Below are 23,272 nucleotides of genomic sequence, written 5' to 3'. Positions count from 1 at the left end.
AAGATATTGGAATTTGAAAATGGTCTCAATGTCCAAGCATTTTGCTTTCATTAGAGCTCGATACGAGCTCATCTTGTTGTGCAAATGAAAAGCTAATTCAAATGCTCTTTGAGAGAAACATTTTGCAATTAGCCAAGTTACTTGGGTTCGTGAGGTCGGCTTAGTCTTATTTTTTGGTACATTTCAATGGTCGGACATTTGTTACGGGGCAGCTAGATTCCCAGCCAGTTAGCTGGGTATATGGGCAGAGGGGTAGGCGCAACGGGCCAGCGGTCGTTCATTTCATGGCCTGCATCATCAATAACTCATGCCCGGCCAATTTGTATACTTGGACAGTTTTGCGTTTGGCGCTCTCTTGACTTTTGGCCAGCTCCGTTGACGGCGACGGTGGCGACGACTTCGATGCCGAAAGTCGAAACCAATTCGAAGCTCATGAGCATGGCCTAGGCTCCAGCACTGGCTTCAGCCATCTGAGCCACATTTCAAAAACAGTTTCCAAGGCATAAATCACTTAAATGCCTCAACAGCTCTGCAAACGGGAACAGTTCGATTTGCCAGATTCCAAGTACATTTTTTTAGACACCCATCAACGGGTATACTTACGCAGAGATGTCGTTTGTAACATCATTCAAATAAACCAAATATAGGTGTAAGATAAATAATTTAGTTAATATTAAGAATAGTAAATTCCAGATCCAAATAGTTTAACTTCTTGATTTAAAGCAAATTGAAATATTGCTGTCTGCTTCTTGAGGATTTTCAATATATTTCTTGAAAACTTCCAATGCAAATCTAGTTATGAAATTTAGATTTATATACGTTTCGAATATAAATAAAAATTAGTGCAAATTTCTTCTAGTTGTAGTTGTTAAAAATTTGTCTGTAAGTGTATTAAAATCATTTAATTATTTGTTTCAATTTTCTTGTGACTTGCGGAACAATTTGTTTCGAGTTTTATCATAGGCAAAAATTGATTTTTTGTTGTTTTTCTTTTCCTCATCGTCTTTTTTTGTGGGCAGCAAAGAGAAATAACGATAAATTGAGCAAATGTCAGTGTGGAGCGCGCCTCGGAATGGCCAGCTTTGTGGCTGCAGAGTTGAGTTATGGCTGCACTTGATATGTGGCTGACATGCCAGTCAAGAGCCCCCGTCGCAGTGCCCCCAACAGGTTAGCTCTTACCTGACAGGGCGTAGGTGGTTGGGCTGCTATATCGTATATCAGTTAGCTTCATCTTCATCTTTTCGGAGCCGTTGCCTTGTTGTTGGCCATATCGTCGCCTAATTTGCCCAAAATTGAGATTTATTGTCAACAGTTTTGTGGCAAAAGACTCTATTTTGCCAGCAAATCGATCGAAAACTTCGAACCCTTTACGGCTTTCAGTACTTTGCATATTTACTCATATTTTGTCAGTGACTTTCTCAGTAATTAATTATGATTAATGACTAGCTAATGACTGGCATGCACAGTTTTCCTACATTAACAAACTTAAGATCCAATCAAAGTTTTTACTTTAAATTCGAGCATATTGCCAACTCAAGGACAATTTCACGCTACAAATGCTTCGATTAAAAAAAAAGCAAAGATTCATGAAGGGATTGGCTATAAAAAAAACACGCCCCGCTCATATGCGCAAAAAGTATCAACATATATAGATGAAGAAAAATAGAAATTCGCCCAGAAGCAAAGCAAAAAAACTTTATTTGATATTTGCTCAAGCACGACAATGAATAATAACTACACACATCGAATGCATCTGGTAAAAAAAAGAAGAGAAAAAAAACAAAATACAGAAAAGAGCTAAGCAAACACCCTTCAGTTGTACATGGTATAGGGGTGCTTTCGCAAAGTACAGAACTCTGCTTTAATGGCGAATTCTGTTGATTCATTTAAGTGTGGTTAGCAGTTGCACTCAGATGTGGGCGTCGCACAGGGCTAGGGGACTCGAGATGTAGAAAATGTTTCTTCAAATGTGACTTGATTTGCGTGAAATAAGTTTTGAGCGCATCGAATCAGAATGCAGCCAAGAGATACACTTTTCAGAATGTTGCTTAATAATAAGGTAAATCAGCTGCTTCTACTTTGTAGAGCTAAGACAAAGATGTAGTAAGCTATAGATTGCGAGTATTTGAAATATATATATGAAATAACTTTTTTAAATTATTCTTTCTTAGAAACTTTATTGGTATTTTGATGATTCATTAGAATTTCAGCTATGAGTAAACGCATTCCTCATTATTCCATAGTTATCTTATCGAATCTTTCAAGCCAGCAGCAATCGGTATTAATTAGATTAGATAATTTAGCTATTAAAGAGACTTTCATGTTTTATTACTAGTCTGCTTTGACGTTACACACACACACATAGAGAATGTAATAAGCCTTGGGCAAATAATTTGCCAAAGTATCTGTCCGCTGCCGCCATATTGTTTACACCGTTAGCTGCAGCAGACGCCATTTTGTATTGCACTACTATTTATTTGCCATTGCGAAGGGCTTCTGTGTCATATTTATCAACGTCTGTGGCAAATAATTTTATTAACTTTCGTACAGAAACTTTAACTTGAATTGAGAGAGAGGGAGCGAGAGAGAGGGCTAGAGAAACTGTGAGCTGTTTGCGAAAAGTTTTGGCTAGAAACAGGTACAGCGTCTGAGCCTCTCAGTCTGAGCCTCGTAATTGTGGACCAGGCCCAGCTGCCCGATGTCCGGGTGTGTGGCAGTCAACTTTATGCTCTACTAGGCACTATCTGCAGCGCATATTTTATTATTATCGTTTGCGCAAATAAATAGACTTTTGCGCAAATTACAAAAGGGCACAACTAGCTGGGCGACTTTGCGTTGAGCAACGTTGGCAACTCTGGCGGAATGCATGCGATGCCGTTTGTTGTCGCTGGCGACAAAAACTTTGCCCAGATCTAATCAAAAATTCACTTAAAAAGTTTGCGCTGGCCCTCAGCTCCATGGCCAGCCGGTGCGAAATGTCTTCAAGTGCAGGCCCCATTTGCCCCCAGCCCAGTAAAGACCGAAGCGGGCTCTCATTGTTGCAACTCCATTGTTGCAGACGACGAGCGCTTTATAAATTGTGCTCTTAACTGGGCGACAAGGTGAAAGTTAAGCAATCAGCGATCATATCGAGCTGCTTTTAATAACTGCGTAAGCGCAAACGATGCAAGAAGAGCTTCAAGCTTCAAGCTTCAGCTAAGTTTCTATAATTCTCAACTGCTTTTCACAGGGCACCTGACTGCTCAGATTTCTGGGCGTCTAAGAAAAGGCACAGCTTGTAATATTACTAAAGTAAGTTTTTCTTTATATATATTACATTTATTTACAATAACTAGTGCAGCTTGTTGGCCCTAATCAGTCGTAAAGTCAGTTAAAGCTTTTCAATGGTGCTTGTAAATCAAGATTTCTAGCACTGCATATTCATAGATTATTTATCGTATTTATAATACTAATTTATAATAATTAAAGATTCATAATTACAGCTACTATTCAGATATTCTGTTGCAGTGTAATGTATTTTTAAAGTGGAATCATTAAAAAATATGTTTCTGAATATAGTCTTACGGCAAGTTCATCCTCTCCGCTTCAAAATCTTTTTAAATGTATATAAAAATCTTTCTTCTGTCATCACGATCTCGTCTCTTTAATTTACTGATCCTCTATCCTTCATCCTATCTTCCAATCTCACTGTCACTTAGAGGCGCCACATTAGGAAAGAGTCTCACTTTAAGTCCAGAATTCATCGCACTTTCACAAGTAGAGTCTAATTCTTGGCTACTAAATTAAATAAATTTTTAAATTTTTTTTAGAGTTCCTTAATAAGCAAGAAAAAGTTTGCCTTTGGATTAGGGTTTCTTGAGTAATTAAATTTATAAAGAGTGTTTGGTAAAGCTTAAGCAAGTTTCATAGTTCATTGAGTGAATGTTGTTTATCATATATAATAGATTCCATTACAATAATTTCCTAATTATATAGATTGCAGACAGAAATATATAAATCACCTAATTCTACCTATTTTTTATAGAAATATAAGATTTTCATTATGGCTTATGTCCGTCTGTCAAAGCAACTCTTGAAATACTTATGCGACCCACACATATATTTCAGTTGTCTTCAAAACTTTATATTTTACAGGTATCGATTTATAGTAATGTATACTATACGATTCTATAATATATACCCAATGAGTTTTTATATTTTGGAAGCTTAAGCGCCACATCAACATTCGAATTACTTTTAGCCAATTAGATAAGTTGACACTGATTTGCCGAACTGTCCACTGCCAGTGCTGGAAATGGACACAATTTGAGCAAACAACGAGAATCTGAATTCGCACTTCAGACTGTCACAGCGACGTCAAAGTGTTCATTGAGTGGCATAAATGAAGAGAAGATTTCAATATGCAGCGGAGTAATAAAAGTGAGAAAGTCAGTCAACCAAATTGAGCAACTGCAACAAAGCAACTTTAGTTAAAGAAGTGTCCCTTGCCCCGTGTCCGCTCTGCTCGCGCCAAATGTTGGCAAACAATGCGCCAACAAATTGCAACAAAAATTTCATGTGCAATCTCAAGATTTTCAAGTGCAACGTTATAAAAGAAGCTGCCGGAGAGCTCGTAGTGCCTGCTGGCTGACTTACTGAATACCCTGTACAAGTAAACTTGGGTATGCTAGATTAAGATTAATATAAACTAAAGCAGCATGTCCTTTCGAACTACATCCTGCCGTGACTAAGAAGTATTGAAGCTTGATAAACAGGGTATCTGCTCGTCTGGAATGCTCTTACTTCTGCTTGTTTTTTATTCAGAGATTTTCACAAAATTTCAAATAACTTGCAATCAAGGTGCAGAGGCTACTTCCACTTCCACTTCCACTTAGTGCAACGTCTGCGTATTGCGGCGCGGGCTGGGTGGGCGTGGCTGGATGGATTTCCCTAAACACTGTCGCGTCTGGAAATCAATTTAAGTTAACTCAAGTCTATTGTTTCAGCGTCTGTTGGTGCTTTAACCAGAGCTCACGGTCTGCTTTCATTTCATTTCATGGAAGAGCAGCAGAGAGAAAGAGATAGAGAGAGAGAGAGACACACAGAGAGAGGAAGAAAGAGGTAGGGAGAGGAGCAGCCGCTTTGTAGCTAGGAATTTTTATGAGCTGTCGTCGGGAACGACATCGGCCTTCTATCGTGCAACTTCAGACTGCGACTGGCTTGTTAATATTTCACCTAGATTGATACTGAGGAGCTTTGGAGTTTTCGGGGCGGGGGGGGCCAAGGGGCAAAGGAATTTCATTATATGCAGCCAAAGCCAAAGGACAAAGACATGTTTTTAATAGTTTCGCATGTTTGCGCTGCCTGCTTTATTCACTGTCATTTTTTTTTTGCTCATAGTCCTTTTTATATATATTTTTTTGGTATGCTGGAAGTTGCCGGCTTTTGGCTTTAGCTGCATATTTAAGCAGCGAGCTCGGCACACAAAATGCATAATTCTTTTGGTTTTGGGTAAGAACAAAGTTAAAGCTGCTAAAGCTTTGAGGAGAAGGGAACAGCTAATTTAGGCTTATAGAAAAGGTTAGGCATATAAAAACTGCAGCTAGACAATGGCATTGGCTATTCCGTAAGCCTACAGGAAACCAAATTTGACTAGAGAAATAGTAACATAGTAAACTGGCTTTAAAAGCATAATAGTTTCGAAAGTATTAGCAGAGCTGTGACAATATCTTGCAATGAAGATAAAAATATATATTATGTTGCTCCAGTTGTTACCTTGGGTGCACTGCATTGCATCTCCGAGGGCAATGATGGACAGATACTTGATGGATTGCAAAAGGGCCCCTAGGGGCATGCCGCTTAATTTGATGGGTGTAAGTTGACATCTAGATTCATATGCTTAAATGTTGATTCGATTCGATTCGATATGACGTACACGAATCTCTATACAGCTTAAGGGCATATGGCATGAGGTGGGACGTTTTCCCAAGACAAGCTCTTTAACGTGCCTCACAGTAGAAGTGCCAGAGAGTGGGAGCCCGATTCTGAATATAAGGCTGAGCTATGTTAGCCACATCGGTGAAAGTGTAAAAAAAAACAAGGACACAGTTTCATTTCCAATGAACCAATTTACCAACAATAGCATTTTTCTGGTGAAGTATGAGATGCGCGATATGACAACATTTCTACGCTTTATGGTCGTCTATACTGATTACGTGAATATGACAATTATATGCAGTCATTCTCCGGTCACGCCCGTATTGAGAATTAAGATATTTTCGCGTCGGATAGATCTGGATCCCCAAATCAAAGAGCTCATTGGCGATCAATTGGAAAGAAAGAAATTGAAGCGAAATTTTATTTGGGTGGATAAATCCAGCTGTGATACTGCCATATGTACGTTTGTCAGCTCTCCAATTACATTATCGCTTGCTATCACTGTATTGACACTCTTAAATATATACATAACTTAGAAGTAATGAAAATGAGAGTTTGGATGGGCATGGCTAAGAGCTGAAAATGAGCTAAAATTGATTTTTGCCAAGAGCAAAATTGATAATTAAAAGAGATTTTGTCTAGCCAAGCAGCAAACTCATCGTTATGTGCGCTACTGACTGCATAATACTCGCCAAAGACGAGCACAGCTAACGTAATATGAATATTTTCGTATTAGTTATGTCATAGGAGTTATGTAATTAAAGTAAAAGTAGAAGAGTTCCACCTGTAAAACTAGTTAATTCTACTTTCAAGACTAGAAAACCGTATGCATAGTAACTATATATACATACATATGTCTATACGACTCTTGATGAACCTCAACAGAGTCCACTGACTTTTTGACAATTCACAAAAACCAATATACGCTTTTCCCTACAATACACTCTTTACAAGAGACCAATAAAAGTCGAAATAATGATAACAGATCGATAACATAATCTGCACAAAAGTTAAGACTCATCAGCCGTCAGAGCCATGGCAATATATTTATGTATATATATGGTTGTATATAGCTAATTGATAAGCTAAGTTGTACCAACGGGCCGTCGCATGAGTCAGTTGTCGCTTAAGTGCGGAAGTGTGCAGAACTTTGGAATGGAAAGGAATATAATATTTGTGCTGCTTTTGGCACTGGGTTGGACGCAATGTGTGCAATCCCAGCTGCCGGAAAATCTGAGTTGTAGTACTGCAGTAGATCGACAACCATTTAACCTCACAGATGTAAGTTGACTTTTAGCAGGCACTGTTAAACGGACTGTCTGTCTGATTCTAACCTGATTTTCTCTGCACAGATGTCGGGCTATTGGTACGAGATTGTTCGTGCGCCCAATTTGGAAGTAATGAAGTGTTTAAATGTCTCTGTGCCATCGACTGTGGATAAGGAATTGCAACTTGAGTTGCAGTACATCCAGACTGTCGATAAGAAAAAACCATTGGTCGTTAAGGAGACTCTTTCATTTCCCTGGAATGAGGACACTTCCAAAGGCATCTTCAAATTGCAATACGACACACCTTTGATGAATCTAACCCTAACATATAAAATACAGTTCAGCTATCCTAAGCAGTTTGTCATCCTCTGCGGCTACGCGGCCTCAGCGACTTTGCCTATCATTAAAGTATTATCACGCCAGCGCGAGATTCCAGCCAACCAGATGCTCTTGATTAATAGGCTGCTGGAAGCAAATGGCTATGCCGATGATATTATCTGGACGGAACAATCTGCGGATCGTTGCAATGCCGCCGCTCGTACAGAAATGGCAATCGTAACCATATTGGTCTTGGCTATCGTCCGGACTCTGTGGAACTAGGGAGTGCTTATCGCCCTATAACAGGAAATAGTTGCTTATGAGTAATATTTGGGTATTCTAATGTGTAATAAGTGTTAGTGGGTGCATATTATATATATATATATATATATATATATATATGTCGGAGCGTACTGTATGTACGCACTGTATTTGATAGTTCCTGCGTGTTGCACGTACGCGCTGTGTGTGTATTGCTTTGTATGAGAATTCTGGTTATTACCAGAATTCCTGTGTGTGTATTGCTTTGTATGAGAATTCTGGTTATTACCAGAATTCCTGTGTGTGTATTGCTTTGTATGAGAATTCTGGTTATTACCAGAATTCCTAATTTCATCATACTAAAAAATATTGCATCAGCCGCTAATTGCGCCCTGATTGGTCCTTTGCATTTTGTCGCTTTAAGAAGTTCCGTTATAGCGCGACGACAGCGCTACAACGCTGTCGTCGAGTGTGGTTCGGTGCGAGGCAGAGAAACGAAAAGGCGAGTAGTTCAACTTTGAATCGAGAAGCCTGCGCATCGAAACTCGCTGCGCTATTAGAGCCATGGAAAATACTAACGACGCTCCAACATCAGAAGTGGGATCAGCACCACCTCCTGCATTCTCAGAGGATCAGTGGCGCATAATTTTACAAATGCAGAACCAGAATCTGCTGGAGCTTGCAAGAACCATGCAAGCGTCAACACGGGAGCAACAGCAGACTCGTGGCGTCACTTTGCCAAAATTTTTCTCTGACACTGCAGGTGCAGATGCCTCAAAGTGGTCCATCACAGCTGACATTATATTAACGGAACAGCCCCTAGAAGGAAGCAGACTCATCATGGCACTAAGCGAAGCTATGGTGGGCAGTGCCTCACAGTGGCTAACTCAAATTGCATATCCCGGCATTAAGTGGATTGAATTTAAGGAATTATTCCTCCGCCGCTACGAAAATAGTGAAACGTCGTCGGCAATGTTTCTAAATCTACTAAACAGTCGCCCAACTAACGGCGAATGTCTTGCGGTTTATGCTAGCCGCTTGGTGACCACTTTAACTTCCAATTGGAAAAACAAAAACATCGAAGAAATTGCTGTTTCAATTGTGCTCGCGCATTTAGCCAATGTGGATAACCGCTTGGAACGGATTGTGTTCACGTCAAAAGTTCAAACTAGAAGTGACTTGCAATCCGAACTAGGCGCATTCTCCTTTAAAAAACATCGTAATGTTGACCGTGATGACGACTCCGGACCTGGACCTGACGCCAAGAAGAGGAGAATATTGACAATAGTGTGCCATTTCTGTGGCAAACCAGGACATAAAATTGCTGAGTGCAGAGCCAAAATGCGACAAAAGGGGGACGCGACATCTCAGCGAGACAAGCCAACTGTTACTTGCTTCAAGTGCGGCCAGCCTGGACACTTCGCAAATCAATGTCCGAAAAAGGAATCAACAAGTACACAGGGAGCATTCCAACGGAAAACTGTGAACCAGTGCTTTGTACCAGAGCCAACTGGAGTGATGATGCAGCTCGGTGAGACTTACCCAATTTCTTTTGATTCTGGCGCAGAGTGTTCACTCATTAGAGAGAAAATATGTAGTAAGCTAGCTGGTAAGCGTTTTAACAGCATTATCATGCTAAAAGGTATAGGCGATACTGGCATATATAGCACCTTACAAATATTAAGCCAAGTCACCATAAATGAGAACGCACTTCAAATATTGTTCCATGTAGTGCAAGATAATCATTTGAAAAGCGACATTGTTATTGGCCGCGAAATTCTTAAACAAGGATTTAATGTCACTATATCACAAAACACGTTTAACGTAGTAAAAGCCAAAGCCGTAAATATTTGCTCAATAGATAGGGAACCAGTTGACCTTACAAATCTCGATACCGAATTGCGCGAGGCTGATAAAGACAAACTAATAAAAATGCTTGAGAATTACTCCACTGCACTTGTAAAAGGGGCACCATCTACACGAGTCACGACAGGGGAAATGAAAATTCGCTTGATTGATCCAACCAAAACTGTACAACGCCGGCCCTATAGACTTAGCCCTGAAGAAAGAGACATTGTCCGAGAAAAGTTAAGTGAGTTACTTAAATGCAACATCATTCGACCCAGCTGCTCCCCTTTTGCCAGTCCTATGCTGCTTGTCAAGAAGAAAAATGGTACAGACCGACTTTGTGTCGACTACAGAGAGTTAAACTCTAACACAATCGCAGACAGGTACCCTTTGCCGCTCATTAGCGACCAGATCGCTAGGCTGCGTGGCGCAAATTACTTCACGTGTCTTGATATGGCGAGTGGTTTCCACCAAATTCCTATCCACCCTGATTCCATAGAATACACTGCATTTGTGACCCCGGACGGTCAATATGAGTTCCTGACCATGCCGTTCGGACTCAAAAATGCGCCATCCGTTTTCCAACGGGCAGTCATGCGTGCCTTGGGTGACTTGGCCTATTCATACGTGATTGTTTACATGGATGATATCATGATCGTGTCACCCACAGTCGAATTAGGATTGGAAAGGTTGAAAATAGTACTAGACATTCTCACAGATGCTGGATTCATTTTTAATGTTAACAAATGTAGTTTCTTAAAAACAGTCGTTCAATATCTGGGATATGAGGTAAGAGCAGGGGAAATTCGACCAAACTTGCGAAAGATTGTTGCGTTAACATCGTTGCCACCGCCACAGACGGTTTTTGGTGTACGGCAGTTTATTGGTCTTGCATCCTATTTTCGCAAATTCGTACCCGGATTCTCTCAAGTCATAAAGCCGTTGTATTCCCTAACATCAGGAAGGGAAAGTTTTGCGTGGACTACTGAGTTGGAAAGCATTCGCAAGAAAATTGTGACTATTCTTACAAACGAACCAGTTCTGGTAATATTCGACCCGCAATACCCTATAGAACTACACACCGACGCTAGCTCAATCGGATTTGGTGCCATGCTTTTACATCGAATTAACAATAAGCTTCACGTTGTAGAATATTTTAGTAAAACAACTTCGCCAGCCGAGTCTAGGTACCACTCGTATGAGCTTGAAACTCTGGCAGTATTTGCATCCGTTAAACATTTCCGTCACTACTTGCTTGGCAGAGAATTTGTGGTTTATACAGATTGTAACTCGTTAAAGGCATCGCGAACCAAAATAGACTTAACTCCTAGAGTTCATCGCTGGTGGTCTTATTTACAATCTTTCAAGTTTGACATACAGTACAGAGAAGGAAAACGTATGGCACATGTCGACTTCTTATCTAGAAACCCAGTCACTCAGAAACAATTAATTTTGGAAAAAATTCCCGAGAAGCGAATAAACATAGCAGAAATCTCAAATAATTGGTTGTTTGCCGAACAGCAATTGGACCCGGATATTGCTGCCCTTGTCAGTAAACTGAATTCAAATGACCTACTAGACGAAGTAACTAAAACATATGATTTGAGAAAAGGGATGTTGTTTCGTAAAATCCAAAAAATGGTAAGACACGATGCTTGCCAGTTGTGCCCCGAAATTTCAGATGGTCAGTAGTTAACCAGGTACATGAGTCAATCATGCACCTTGGTTGGCAAAAAACACTTGACAAAGTTTACCAATTTTACTGGTTTGAGAAAATGAACAAATATGTCCGTAAATTTGTTGACAATTGTATAACCTGCAGGACAGCAAAGTCACATTCCGGCAAAGTTCAAGCAGAATTACATCCTATACCAAGGGTTAGCATCCCTTGGCACACCGTCCATATGGACATTACTGGCAAATTAAGTGGTAAAAGTGATTTAAAGGAATATATCATTGTTCAAATTGACAGCTTCACAAAATTCGTACACCTGTACCACACTCTCAAAATAGATACGGAGAGTTGTATCAGGGCCATAAAGTCTTCAACTTCCTTGTTTGGTGCACCAACACGCATTATAGCTGATCAGGGTAGATGTTTTTCTAGCGGGCAGTTTGCAGAATTTTGCTGTTCAAAAACCATAAAACTTCATTTAATCGCGACTGGGGCAAGTCGTGCTAATGGACAAGTTGAGCGCGTTATGAGCACGCTCAAGAACCTATTAACTGCAGTCGAATTAAGCCAAAGGCCCTGGCAAGATGCTCTCGGCGAGGTGCAGCTAGCTTTAAACTGCACAACAAATCGGGCAACTGAGGCTAGTCCCTTAGAAATGTTAATAGGGAAAGAAGGTCGACCTCTTGGATTAGTTCCTCCATTGGACACAGAATTGGAAGTAGACTTAGACTCCACACGGGCTCGAGCAAGTAGCAGTATGAAATCTTTAGCCTTTTACAACAAAAATCGATTTGATAAGTCCAAGGCCGCCGTTGTAAGACACAGTGTCGGTGACTATGTCCTTCTCAAGAACGAGGAGAGACACCAGACAAAACTAGACCCAAAATTCAAGGGTCCATTTTTGGTAGTTAAAGTCCTAGACGGTGACAGATACATGTTAAAGTCGTTATCGAGTAAACGATTATATAAATACTGTCACGAGGACACAAGAAAATTTCCAGAGGGAAATGTGCCCCATGAGCTGGACATTGAGGATGAAGATCCAGGCTCGTCAAATGGTCTGATAGAAGCAGAGGGTGAACCGTCCAAGTGAGACGATGGTGAGCCGTCCAAGTGAGACGAAGGTTATCCGTCCAAGTGAGACGATGGTGAGCCGTCCAAGTGAGACGAAGGTTATCCGTCCAAGTGAGACGATGGTGAGCCGTCCAAGTGAGACGAAGGTTATCCGTCCAAGTGAGACGATGATTGTTTCTTTTTGAATGAAATTTGGAAATTTAGTTAAAGAAAATGTAAAATCGACAATTTGGCAAAATATTATGTAATAAAACAAGCATCATGTTTTATTTTTGTAACTTGCATAGGTGAAGTTATTGAATTGAATTGAAAGAAATATGTTTTCAAATGTTTTAATTAAGAATAAATGTTAAGAGTTTGTATGAAGAAATGTTGAACTGAATATTTTATCAGTTGGATATCCGTCTAAGAGAGACGATTGTTAATGGTTATCCGTTTAAGAGAAACGATGATTATTGGTTGGATATCCGTCTAAAAGAGACGATGAATTAAGTTTGAAATCTATTACAAAGACATTTTTAAAGTTAATGTTTGGCATATTACACGAGGACGTGTCAAGGTCAGGATGGCCGTGTCGGAGCGTACTGTATGTACGCACTGTATTTGATAGTTCCTGCGTGTTGCACGTACGCGCTGTGTGTGTATTGCTTTGTATGAGAATTCTGGTTATTACCAGAATTCCTGTGTGTGTATTGCTTTGTATGAGAATTCTGGTTATTACCAGAATTCCTAATTTCATCATACTAAAAAATATTGCATCAGCCGCTAATTGCGCCCTGATTGGTCCTTTGCATTTTGTCGCTTTAAGAAGTTCCGTTATAGCGCGACGACAGCGCTACAACGCTGTCGTCGAGTGTGGTTCGGTGCGAGGCAGAGAAACGAAAAGGCGAGTAGTTCAACTTTGAATCGAGAAGCCTGCGCATCGAAACTCGCTGCGCTATTAGAGCCATGGAAAATACTAACGACGCTCCAACATATATATATATATATATTATATATATATATATATATATATATTAAGAAGAGGGAAGCTGTAGAAAGCATTTGTTTTGACATATTTATATAACATAAATAACAATAATCTAAAATAAATAAAATAATATTTAATATGAAATAAAAAAATAATACTTAATATAAAAAAAACTAAAAAAGTATTTTTTATTAAATAAATAAATAACCTAATATTGAATAATAAAGAAAGAAAATTTAAATAAAAAATATTTAATAGGAAATTAGCTAAAACTAAATTAATACTAAATCTATAAATACTAAATCTTGCACAAATCTTGCTTTTATTATGTAAAGTATTTTCAAAATCAATAAATTAGCTGAACTTATATTAAATATATGTTTGCGTATTGCTATATAAAATTTTCACTCTGACAATAAATGGAAATTGCATTTTAATACTGACAACACAGTTATAGGCTAGACGATAAGATACCCATGTTTATATATTTGTCGCATTTATATCAAGCACGTGTCTTAGTTGTCGCTTACTAACCAGCTCTCGCTCTCTACTTCTCTCTCTCTCTATAAAGTATAGATTGTATCTGTATATGTATAACAATTGTCTGATAAGCGTAGCATTCTTAAAAGTGTTTAGTTAGGCAGCATGCTAATCAGTTGCTTGGCGGAGGCTGTGCGGCACAGACCTCTCTCTCTCTCTCTCTGGCATGGCTGTTCAACGATTGTTTGTGCTGTTGCTGGCGCTCGTTTCGACGGGCTGTGCTCAATATCAACGCAAAATCGGAGGTCTGAGACTATTCTCATGCAATCGAGAGGTTCGGGCAAAGCCACTTAATCTAACTGCCGTAAGTTATGTGCTTTACATATGTGTTAAGCTATATAGAAGATAACTGATCGAGCAGATTTTTCCTTAGATGTCGGGCTATTGGTATGAGGCAGCTCGCGTGCCTAATATGGATGTTATGAAGTGCCTGAATGTCTCCGTGCCACCAACTGCGGATATAAAACTCAAGCTGTATTTGGAATACATTAGCACAATCCATGAGGAAATTCGAGCTGTCAAACAGACGGTGTCGTTTCCTTGGAATAATTTCACAAAGAACAGCATATTTCAGTTAAATTATAGAGCCAGGAAAATGAACGTCACCGTCACCTACAAAGTGGTCTATAGCGATCCTCAGCTCATGACTATACTCTGTGGCTACTCGAGCATTTCGCCTATGCCACTCTTCAAGCTGCTGACGCGTCAGCGAAAGTTAGATCAAAATATCATCGACATAATTCAGGCGGATGCCGATAAGATGGGCATCGGCTCACAGATAATCTGGACAGAGCAGTCACCGGATCGATGCAATGCTGCAGATCACTTCACAGGAGAAGTTTCAACAATATTTCTAATGATTTTTCTACTGAGTTTGTTCAAGTGGAATTAGTGTATCAAAAGTTTCGAATATATTGTATATTATTACTACTACTACTAATACTATTAATTATGTTCTGAGTACTACTGCTGCTGTTACTACTGCTACAGCTCGTAGCAGTAGTAGCAACAACAGTAGAACTGAGCGTAGAAGTAATAGTATTAGTACTAGTTGCACGAATAATTAATTGTTAACGGAGTTCGAATCGCATCAGTTGAAAGCCTCGCAAACAAATCAAATTTTCCGAAATTGAAATTTTCAAAATATATTCTTTAGTTGTAAAATATATTTAAGGAAAAACTGAACTTTCTTGTTATCTTAAATTGCAAAATATAATAATCGCAGCTCTCTACTATACTATACTATCTTTAATACACTTCCTTCAAGCTCGCCAAAAAATACTTTGCTCCTTGCAGCAACTTTTCTTGCATAGTTTCAAAGCATTTTGTTTTTATTCGTTTTTTTCCCAATTTTTGTTGCTCATTTTCTTTTTTGCTGTTAAGCGATTTGTATTCAGATTAAATCAATATGTATGTATAACTTAAGAGCGAACTATGTGAAATGGATTTCTAAGCGATGGATTCTCTGGTGGGGTCAGTGGCTCAATTTTGAGGGCAATGGTGCACGCCCATGGCTCAATAAGCACATATGAGTGCAATTTTATAGCGCTTAACTCGAGTAGGCAGGACTCCCAGATGCCCTGTAGGCAGAAAGGCTTACAAATGCTATAGTAAATAAGTAATGCAAGAAAAATATAGAACTTAACTAATACTAATACTAATAAAATAACTAAAACTAATAAAAGGAAATTAAAATTAATTATGATGCTATACCATAGGAAGATGCGTAAGACATAGATGAGCTCAGAATTTTCTTATAACAGTTAAAGCAATGCAGCACATATCGATCAAGAATCTATATATATAAAGCATTGGCCATGCCAATCTCTGAATACCTCATTCTAATAACCGTATATATAGGGTATTTAAAAACAGCATAAGCATGCTGGAGATATTTTCATTTATTTATTTTTTTTTTTTTGGCAATTTTCATTTTAATAAACTGACGGCGGCATCAAATGGGGCAAAGTAAAGCGAATGGACTGAAAATGCTTTAAGCAGCGCCTGTGGCTTGAGTTTCAGCTTCAGCTGCAGTTCTAGCTTTTGCTTCTACTTGAACTTCATTGACTTTTCCTTGCAGCTGTTGAGCTGAAGAGCTGACGGGCTGTGGTTCAGCTCAGCGGCTATAGATTGAAGTCAATGAAGTGCAAATCGTGGCGCAGTGCCCACTTTCATTGATTTGATGCGTTTGCGTGACCCTTGCGGTTGTTGCATGCTTCACTTGATCGCCACACGGCAGCAGCAACAGCAGAAAAAGCAACCGCAACAGCAGTAACAGCAGCAGCAGGAGCTGTTTACCCAAAGCTAGCCAAGTGAAATTGAAAGCCCTCTTGGCCCCCATAATTGTGTCCAGCTGCCTTTCAGTTGGCTCCTCGTTCGTGTGTGTGTGTGTATGTGTGTGTGTACAACATGATTACTTGGCCAAAGTCGATTCGACGTAAATCATGCGATGAGTCTGCGAAAATGGCGTAAACATGCAAGACCCAACCTCGCCCGCCTTTCACTTCTCTTCCTCTTTGATCCATTCAGAAAACTACACAAAAAGCGAAAGTTAATGTAGCACATGAGGTCGCCAAAGAGCAGAAGAGTTAACCAGAGTTTTGATTGCGAGGCTCTGCCTACGTGGTTCAATTACTTTTGACATTTCCTTTAATAAATGTATAGCACGCTTCACGGCGCACACCTTTGTGGTATACCAGAGAAACAGAGTGGGAGAGAGAGAGAGGCGAGGCAGGACGGAAAACCCACAGGCCTAACAACATATAATAGTCGATACACAGTCTATATTAAAGCTGAGGAACGTTTTAGATTTTCATTTCTATAATGCATAGAAAGTCATTTCTCATGTAAACGTGCTTGGGTCACTTTAGTCCATAGACCATTGCTGGGATTAATTCAGCAACTTCATGAAGAGAACACATCACAAGCATGCTATGAATAGTTTATAAATCAATATTGTATTTTTTATTGTTGTAATAAATATTTTAATTAATTTATTGATGATTTCTAACTATGTATGCAAGATATCAATAGCCTGATAGCTGAGACTATCAAATCAATTTTTCCATTAGAAATGAATCATAGACTCCTAATCTCCTTTGCCGTCTCTCTCTTTCTTTTTCATTGCCCTTCTCTCTTGCACTTTCCGTATTCAATTGTTGACTTTGTGACACTCAAAAATCGCACATTTGATTTGCCTGGCAGCAAATTGAATCGAATCGATTTGAATTCATAAATCAGCGAAGCGTTGACAAATTAAGTATCTGAGAAAATCATATCAAGAAATTTGCATTGCAAAGTGTCTGTCTCAATAAACGTCAAGTTAATTAAACTTGACACCCAACACACACACACACATACAAGAGGATAATACGATTGTATAGAAAATATCTGCGTTAAGTAAAATGCTGGGAATAACAGCTAAGGAAGTGCGCTAAATGGAGTCTGTTTGACTCACAGATACGCTTTATGCATTTCAAATAGTTATATTATGAATAGCTCAGAGTATATGTGGGAGAGTTTGCTCTCGATCAGTGCTTTAGATAGACAGCCTGAAGTCAAACCAGAATATATATATGCATACCTTATAGAGGCCATTGTTTCGCAACCACTTAACGAGCTAACACTTTATGGGCTGCAGGGTATAAAAATGTGAATGTGATTGCAATTGAGAAACGCAAAAGCTTGGCCAACACACAAAGGCAAGAAGGACAACAAAATGGGCAAAGAGTAGAAAGAAAATGGTCGTAAAAATCAAATGAAAATCGATTGACGTTTAAAGTGAAATTGCACAATGTTTGCAATAAAATGTTGGCGCTGTAAAATATCGCCAGAGTCGAGCTGTTGCAGTTGCCGCATGACCAGGGTTGCCACACTGCCCAAACATGCTTGCTGGTTGCTGAAATGACGTAGATAAAAACGCAATCAAACAACAAAAATGTCCTCGCTGTGTGTGTGTGGCATTCGGCAATGCCATATGTTTGTATTTGTATTTCTTTTGTTTGTTTGAATCTGTGTGTGTGCGAGTGATTGTGTGTGTGTGTAAATGCACTCGAGCACGCTCAGCGGCGATGAAAGCCACGATAACGATAGCAGCAACAACAAATTTAAGATGAAAACTCGATTCGCATTTTGAATACTCTGAATATTTAAGTTGGAGAGAAGTCAAATGGCGACTTAGGTATATATATACATATGTATATATTCGTTACTCATTTAAACAGTCCCACAAAATTACCAAAGTTTTTTAAGCTTTTGTGGCACACTTCACACCATCTAGAAACAGACATTATATTAGTCACTTTTCAATTTGATCACGAATATCTTAAGATCTCTGTAATCAGAATTAATTAATAGCATACGTGAGTCCTTTTGATACAAAATATTTAAGTTGCGCTAATACAGTTTCTGGAAAATACAAGAAAGGCTTTTGGTTAAGGAGATTTTCTTTAAGATGTTCGAATTTCTAGTCGAAAACATAAAAAACATTTTTAACAATTGCTGATTACTGATCATTTATTATATAGAAATTGAACAGTGCTCAAGCGATATGGAACTTGAACTTAGATCTTAGCAGATAATATTATAAAAATTAAAAAAAAGCCATTCTTTATATATGAAAGAAATGACAGAACTGCATGAGATGCCTACAAAACTAATATAATAAATATAACACCCACTGTTATACAGTCATATGTTATACAGCGACACGGGGCTATAGAGCAAAGCGACAATCGACGCCGACGGCGACGCGAACTTAACTGTGTTAAAGAGTTGTCATTGTGTTGTTTGCAGAGTTGTCGCTCGTGCGCTGGTTCGCTTGTTTGGCTGCTGCTGCTACAGGCTCTGTGTAAAGATATTGCAGTTGCAACGTGTTGAAGTGGCGCTTCGGTAAAATTGTGTCAAACTGTGATTGCATTTTTGTGACTGACTTTCAATTGCTGTGGCTCTGACTGTTTGACTTCGCCACTCCATGTGTGCGTGTGTGGGCGTGGCAGTGTTAAGTGCTGTCACATGCAGAGAGCAGAGCAGAGCAGAGCTTTTACAGCTTTTTAAATGCAGCCATTGAATGACTTGATGCATCTCCATTCAGCCACATCCCATGAAGTTATGTCAAGTTCAATGCGGCTTACTCAAGCATCAGAGCAACCCAAAGTGCTTAATATACATATAGGTTAAGCATTACCGAATTGGATCTTAACTTAATTGCTTAGTCAGGCCAGGGCAGCGGAGAATATTATTAATTATATGAAAGACTCTTTGAGAAGAAGTGAGGTACTTTACATCTTACATCTGTGAGAAATTACATAAATATTTGAATCCATTAAAAATAATATTGTGAGGCCTTGCATATATAGTATAGTAGATATGTTTTTACATTTCTTGACATTTAAAAGCTTTAACGTAACTCCTGCTATATCAGGAGCAGACAAAGCTTGGTGACCTTCTTACGTTCTCCCAAAGTTAAGAGAATGTAATGCTGGGCAATCGATTAACAATTTCAATAAAATGCACAATAAACACTGAATTGTAGACTAAAGAGCAAGTTAATACCTCAGATTACTCAGATTTAACTAACAATTTGATTTGTGAACTATATATTCATGCTCAATTCCTGCAAGTGATTATCGGGCCATATAGAATGACATTTTGGAATAGCTTTCGAGCGCAACAACTATCATGGATAATAAATGAATGTGACCCGTTAAAAAAAAAAAAAACAGAAGAGAAAATCACTCGTAATTCTATGACGTATTTTCGTGTGCGTGGAGGTCAGAGGGGGTAAGAAAGCGGGTTGATAAATTGTTGCCAGCATTTGGCAACGGTAGAAGAAATGGCGTATCCTTTGGCTGTTCATAAGCAAACGGAAGCAATAATAAACTTGGCAATCAGTTGTCAGTGCGTAATGGAAACTTCGCAGCACTGCCAACTGGAAAAATGCAGCGAGGGAAGACAAATGATTAGCAAGGACTCACGTGCAGCAGCCAAAAACTCAAAAACTGGGTTAAGCAGCGCGCGTGATCTTTTGCCCGGAGTCAGAGTTATACCTATATCTATTGGTATATATATATATATATAAATATATATACGTATATATAGGTAAATGCTGGCCCCTGTCAGCTTGGCCAAAAAGACGCGCTGCAGCAACAACTTTGACCATTTTTCAAAAGCATTAAAAAGAGACGAAACCTGCTGCATGCCACATACCGCATGCTCCGTACTGCATGCTGCACTTCAATGCGCCATTCAATATGCTGGGCACGTGCCGCACCAGCAGCAGCATCAGCAGCATCAGCAGCAGCAGTTGCTGTTTACGGCCACGCCCACTGAGTAACCTGGGCCCAGGTCGTAAAGTGCCTGCTATTTACTGAGCGCCCCACATAGCCCAGAAGTTGAGTAATGATGACCATGACGCTGCACATCCTGCCGGCTGCCTAGCTGCCTGGCTGCCTGACTCCCTCTTCAATATATCCTACATACGCCTTGAGGTCGTGGCTTATGCAAATATGAACACATATGCGCTTGATGTGCAGCTCCACCGATTGAAATGCTGAATGTGAGCTGATCATGATAAAGCTATAAGCTCTTTTAAGATATATGTTATCCACGCATCTGTCTTACTTTTATTGCTGCGGAACTGTCATAAATTCCAATAGAATTAAGCAGTAACAGAATCAGATTTATATAATTTTATAGTCTACACTAACTACTAAAATGGTTTGCCTAGTTGTTTAATGCAACTCCAATCGTCTATCTTCTATCTTTTGCTCACGAGAAAAATTCGAAAATAATCCATGAAAATATACTCAAATTTAAACTGCAAAACTTTTACTTTGACCAACTGCTACGATTGCTGTCACATAACTTTTTGCCAGCATTTGCTGCATATACTTTTTTCACAGTCGCAAAATTCAGATGTCAAATTTAAATGTCAAATTAACGTCCGCAACAATTGTAAAACTTTGGGACGTAAAGTTGAGTGCATAAGGCGACACCTAGCGACAGTTTTATGCAGTCCTATTTCGGTTTTCTTTCCATTTTTCAAATTTGTGCTTTACGAATTTTGGTGACTTTTATCGGACGTCCCCTGCATGAACAGACAATGCAATCCAATTAGATTAATGCAGCCCACCAATGACATTTAATAATTGTCTCTCGATGTCCCACGCCCCTGTTCCTTTGCTATATAAATCAACTTGCGCCCAAATATGAATTTAATTAAAGCGTTTTTATGACAACAGACGCTCATGGGTCGTGTGCCGGTTTCCTCCTTCTACGATTTCTCTCGATCTGCGACGCACTTTAAAATATTGCCAATATTGTCTAGTCAGTTGCGTAACCTCCGTAACACTCAGACCCGTGGCCCGCCAACATTTTCCTGGCCACACCATGCATTAGGCTTATTAGACGCACACGCGACTTGCAGACATACCCTGCACGCGGGCAATGTGCAACGGTCGTCAGGGCTGACATGCCACGCTGTATGCATTGCACCCCTAAGCTTCACCCTTCCCGCGTTCCATCAATGCTTGCCACAAACATTTTACGCATCAAAGGAGCTGCAACGAATTGCTGTGGGTAGCGCGACTCCGTTAGCTTTCATAACGACTCGACTGCCTCTCTGGCCGGGCATAACAGAGCAAAATACTTTTAGTGATTCGAATTCCCTTAAAGAAAATGTTGGCAAATGTGTTCCTATATATATTATAATATATATTATATTATCAGACATATTTTTTAAGAACAAATTTCCACTTTTGATCAAGGATCGCCTACTTCTTCTTCTCTTTTTTATATTAATTTTATATATTATAATTTATATTATATTATCAGACGTATTTTTTAAGAACAAATTTCCACTTTTGATCAAGGATCGCCTACTTCTTCTTCTCTTTTTTATATTAATTTCTTAGCCTAATTTTGATATATTTCATTGTCATAATACCATTGCGGCTTTGCCATTGATGCATGCAAATCCTGATTATATGGTGGACACGCGTCACTGGACACCCCACTTTCAAATGTCGCGACGTGTCACGTGCCTCCTCTGACAATATGGCAACGTTCCGTGCTGCAAACGAACGGCACATTGCCAGGGTTACCAGCGTTGTCTGGCTGGCATTTAAGTACAGCCGTAGAAAGTTGCTCTTGCGTAAAGAGTTGTCGAGACTGGGAAAATATTGTGGATGTTGTGTTGAAAATTAGTCAATTCCACATATCCATGCAGCATTTCATTAATTTCAAAGGGTGCGAATATAAAGGGAAGAGTTGTCAATTCTTGAAGTAATCAATATCTTCTCGAAACAGGAAAAAATAGTAGAAAAATTCGTTTGCCTTTTTTAAGAGATCTTTCCTATATAAATTCAACTTTAGCCTTCCACTTAAATATATCTATTTGGAGCTATATGAAAAGTCAAATGAATCTTTAGTTTTAATACTTGACATCTCCCATCTAATCTAAGCTTAAAGACAATAATCATGTTAATGAATAAAAAGCTTATAGAAATAAATATTTAGCATTATCCGAGCTAATGAAGTTGGTGTTAAATTAAACTTCTGGCTAAACAAAGTTATCGAGCTATCGAGCGTTCGTATTTGCGTTGTGTTTATGTAAAACTGTGAAATGCGCACGTTTATAAATCAAAAGTGACTTTTAATTAAAAGTTGAAGTTGCCTTTTGGTGAGGGTGGGGGCAGGCCTCTGTTCTATGCATATAAGATGCTGACGCCAAATGTCGTTCGTTGTCGTGGCTTAATTCTGTTTTGCCTGGCGCACCCTCATAAATCACAACGGAGGACGAGGGTTGCCGCTGACTCCACCCCTTGCATTAATTGAAGGTGCAAATGCGATGTACTCGCACCCCAAATGGAAAACAATAACAATAAAGGACAAACAGACAAGCCGGATGCCCTGCCAGCCGAGTCGAATACGCAACAGTTTTTGATGTGCGTCCGGGGACTGGGCCACAAAATACAAAAAAAAAAAGAAGTGCCACAGCGGACTCTGACGGAAGTCTCGATTCCACTGTAAGTAACTGCAAACTTCAGCCCAAGGGTTGTTCGCTGAACGCGCCCTGGGCAGGGTTGCCATGCCGACTTCGGTTCGCCGTGGTGTCAACTTCTTTTGCGCCGTCAACTTGAATTATCATAACTAATAATCATAAACCTCGACTGCATTAGCTGGGCTCCGCAGTTTGGGAAATGTGATCTGGTTCTTGGCCCAGACACATCATTGGGGAGTTTTTAAAAAACCTGCTCGGTTAATTGCGGGACTCTGGGGTCTTTAGAAGACTCGCGCCAATCAAGGGTAGCTCAGCTTTGCTGCTAGGCTTGGCATTGTGTGTGTGTTTTTTATAGGGTCTATAAACAATGATGAGTCAAGTGGGCTTACGGCTTGATGACG

At 39.4% G+C, this 23,272-nt stretch overlaps 3 protein-coding genes across 4 annotated transcripts; all 3 read left to right on the top strand.

Annotated features, from left to right (window-relative positions):
* Window positions 1-5,677: 5,677 nt before the first annotated feature.
* LOC111593331 lies at window positions 5,678-6,452 on the top strand. The gene is made up of 2 exons (XM_023306042.2): window positions 5,678-5,852; window positions 5,931-6,452. The coding sequence occupies exons 1-2, from the start codon at window positions 5,715-5,717 to the stop codon at window positions 6,450-6,452; spliced, it is 660 nt and encodes a 219-aa protein (XP_023161810.2). The 5' UTR covers window positions 5,678-5,714.
* Window positions 6,453-6,917: 465 nt separating this feature from the next.
* LOC111593338 lies at window positions 6,918-7,863 on the top strand. Its single transcript, XM_023306048.1, has 2 exons — window positions 6,918-7,197; window positions 7,269-7,863. The coding sequence occupies exons 1-2, from the start codon at window positions 7,027-7,029 to the stop codon at window positions 7,782-7,784; spliced, it is 687 nt and encodes a 228-aa protein (XP_023161816.1). The 5' UTR covers window positions 6,918-7,026; the 3' UTR covers window positions 7,785-7,863.
* Window positions 7,864-14,001: 6,138 nt separating this feature from the next.
* LOC111604880 lies at window positions 14,002-15,116 on the top strand. Of its 2 annotated transcripts, none has more exons than XM_023323117.2 (2): window positions 14,002-14,174; window positions 14,244-15,115. In XM_023323117.2, the coding sequence occupies exons 1-2, from the start codon at window positions 14,037-14,039 to the stop codon at window positions 14,760-14,762; spliced, it is 657 nt and encodes a 218-aa protein (XP_023178885.1). In that variant the 5' UTR covers window positions 14,002-14,036; the 3' UTR covers window positions 14,763-15,115. The 2 variants fall into 2 exon arrangements, with proteins under 2 accessions (XP_023178885.1, XP_023178886.1); XM_023323118.2 differs by having other exon boundaries at window positions 14,100-14,174; window positions 14,232-15,116.
* Window positions 15,117-23,272: the final 8,156 nt, after the last annotated feature.

The sequence above is a fragment of the Drosophila hydei genome, unplaced genomic scaffold (genome assembly GCF_003285905.1).
Source record: "Drosophila hydei strain 15085-1641.00,03,60 unplaced genomic scaffold, DhydRS2 tig00000063-arrow-pilon, whole genome shotgun sequence".
In the NCBI taxonomy this organism is placed as follows: Eukaryota; Metazoa; Arthropoda; class Insecta; order Diptera; family Drosophilidae; genus Drosophila; species Drosophila hydei.
This window is presented reverse-complemented; position numbering and strand designations above follow the sequence as displayed.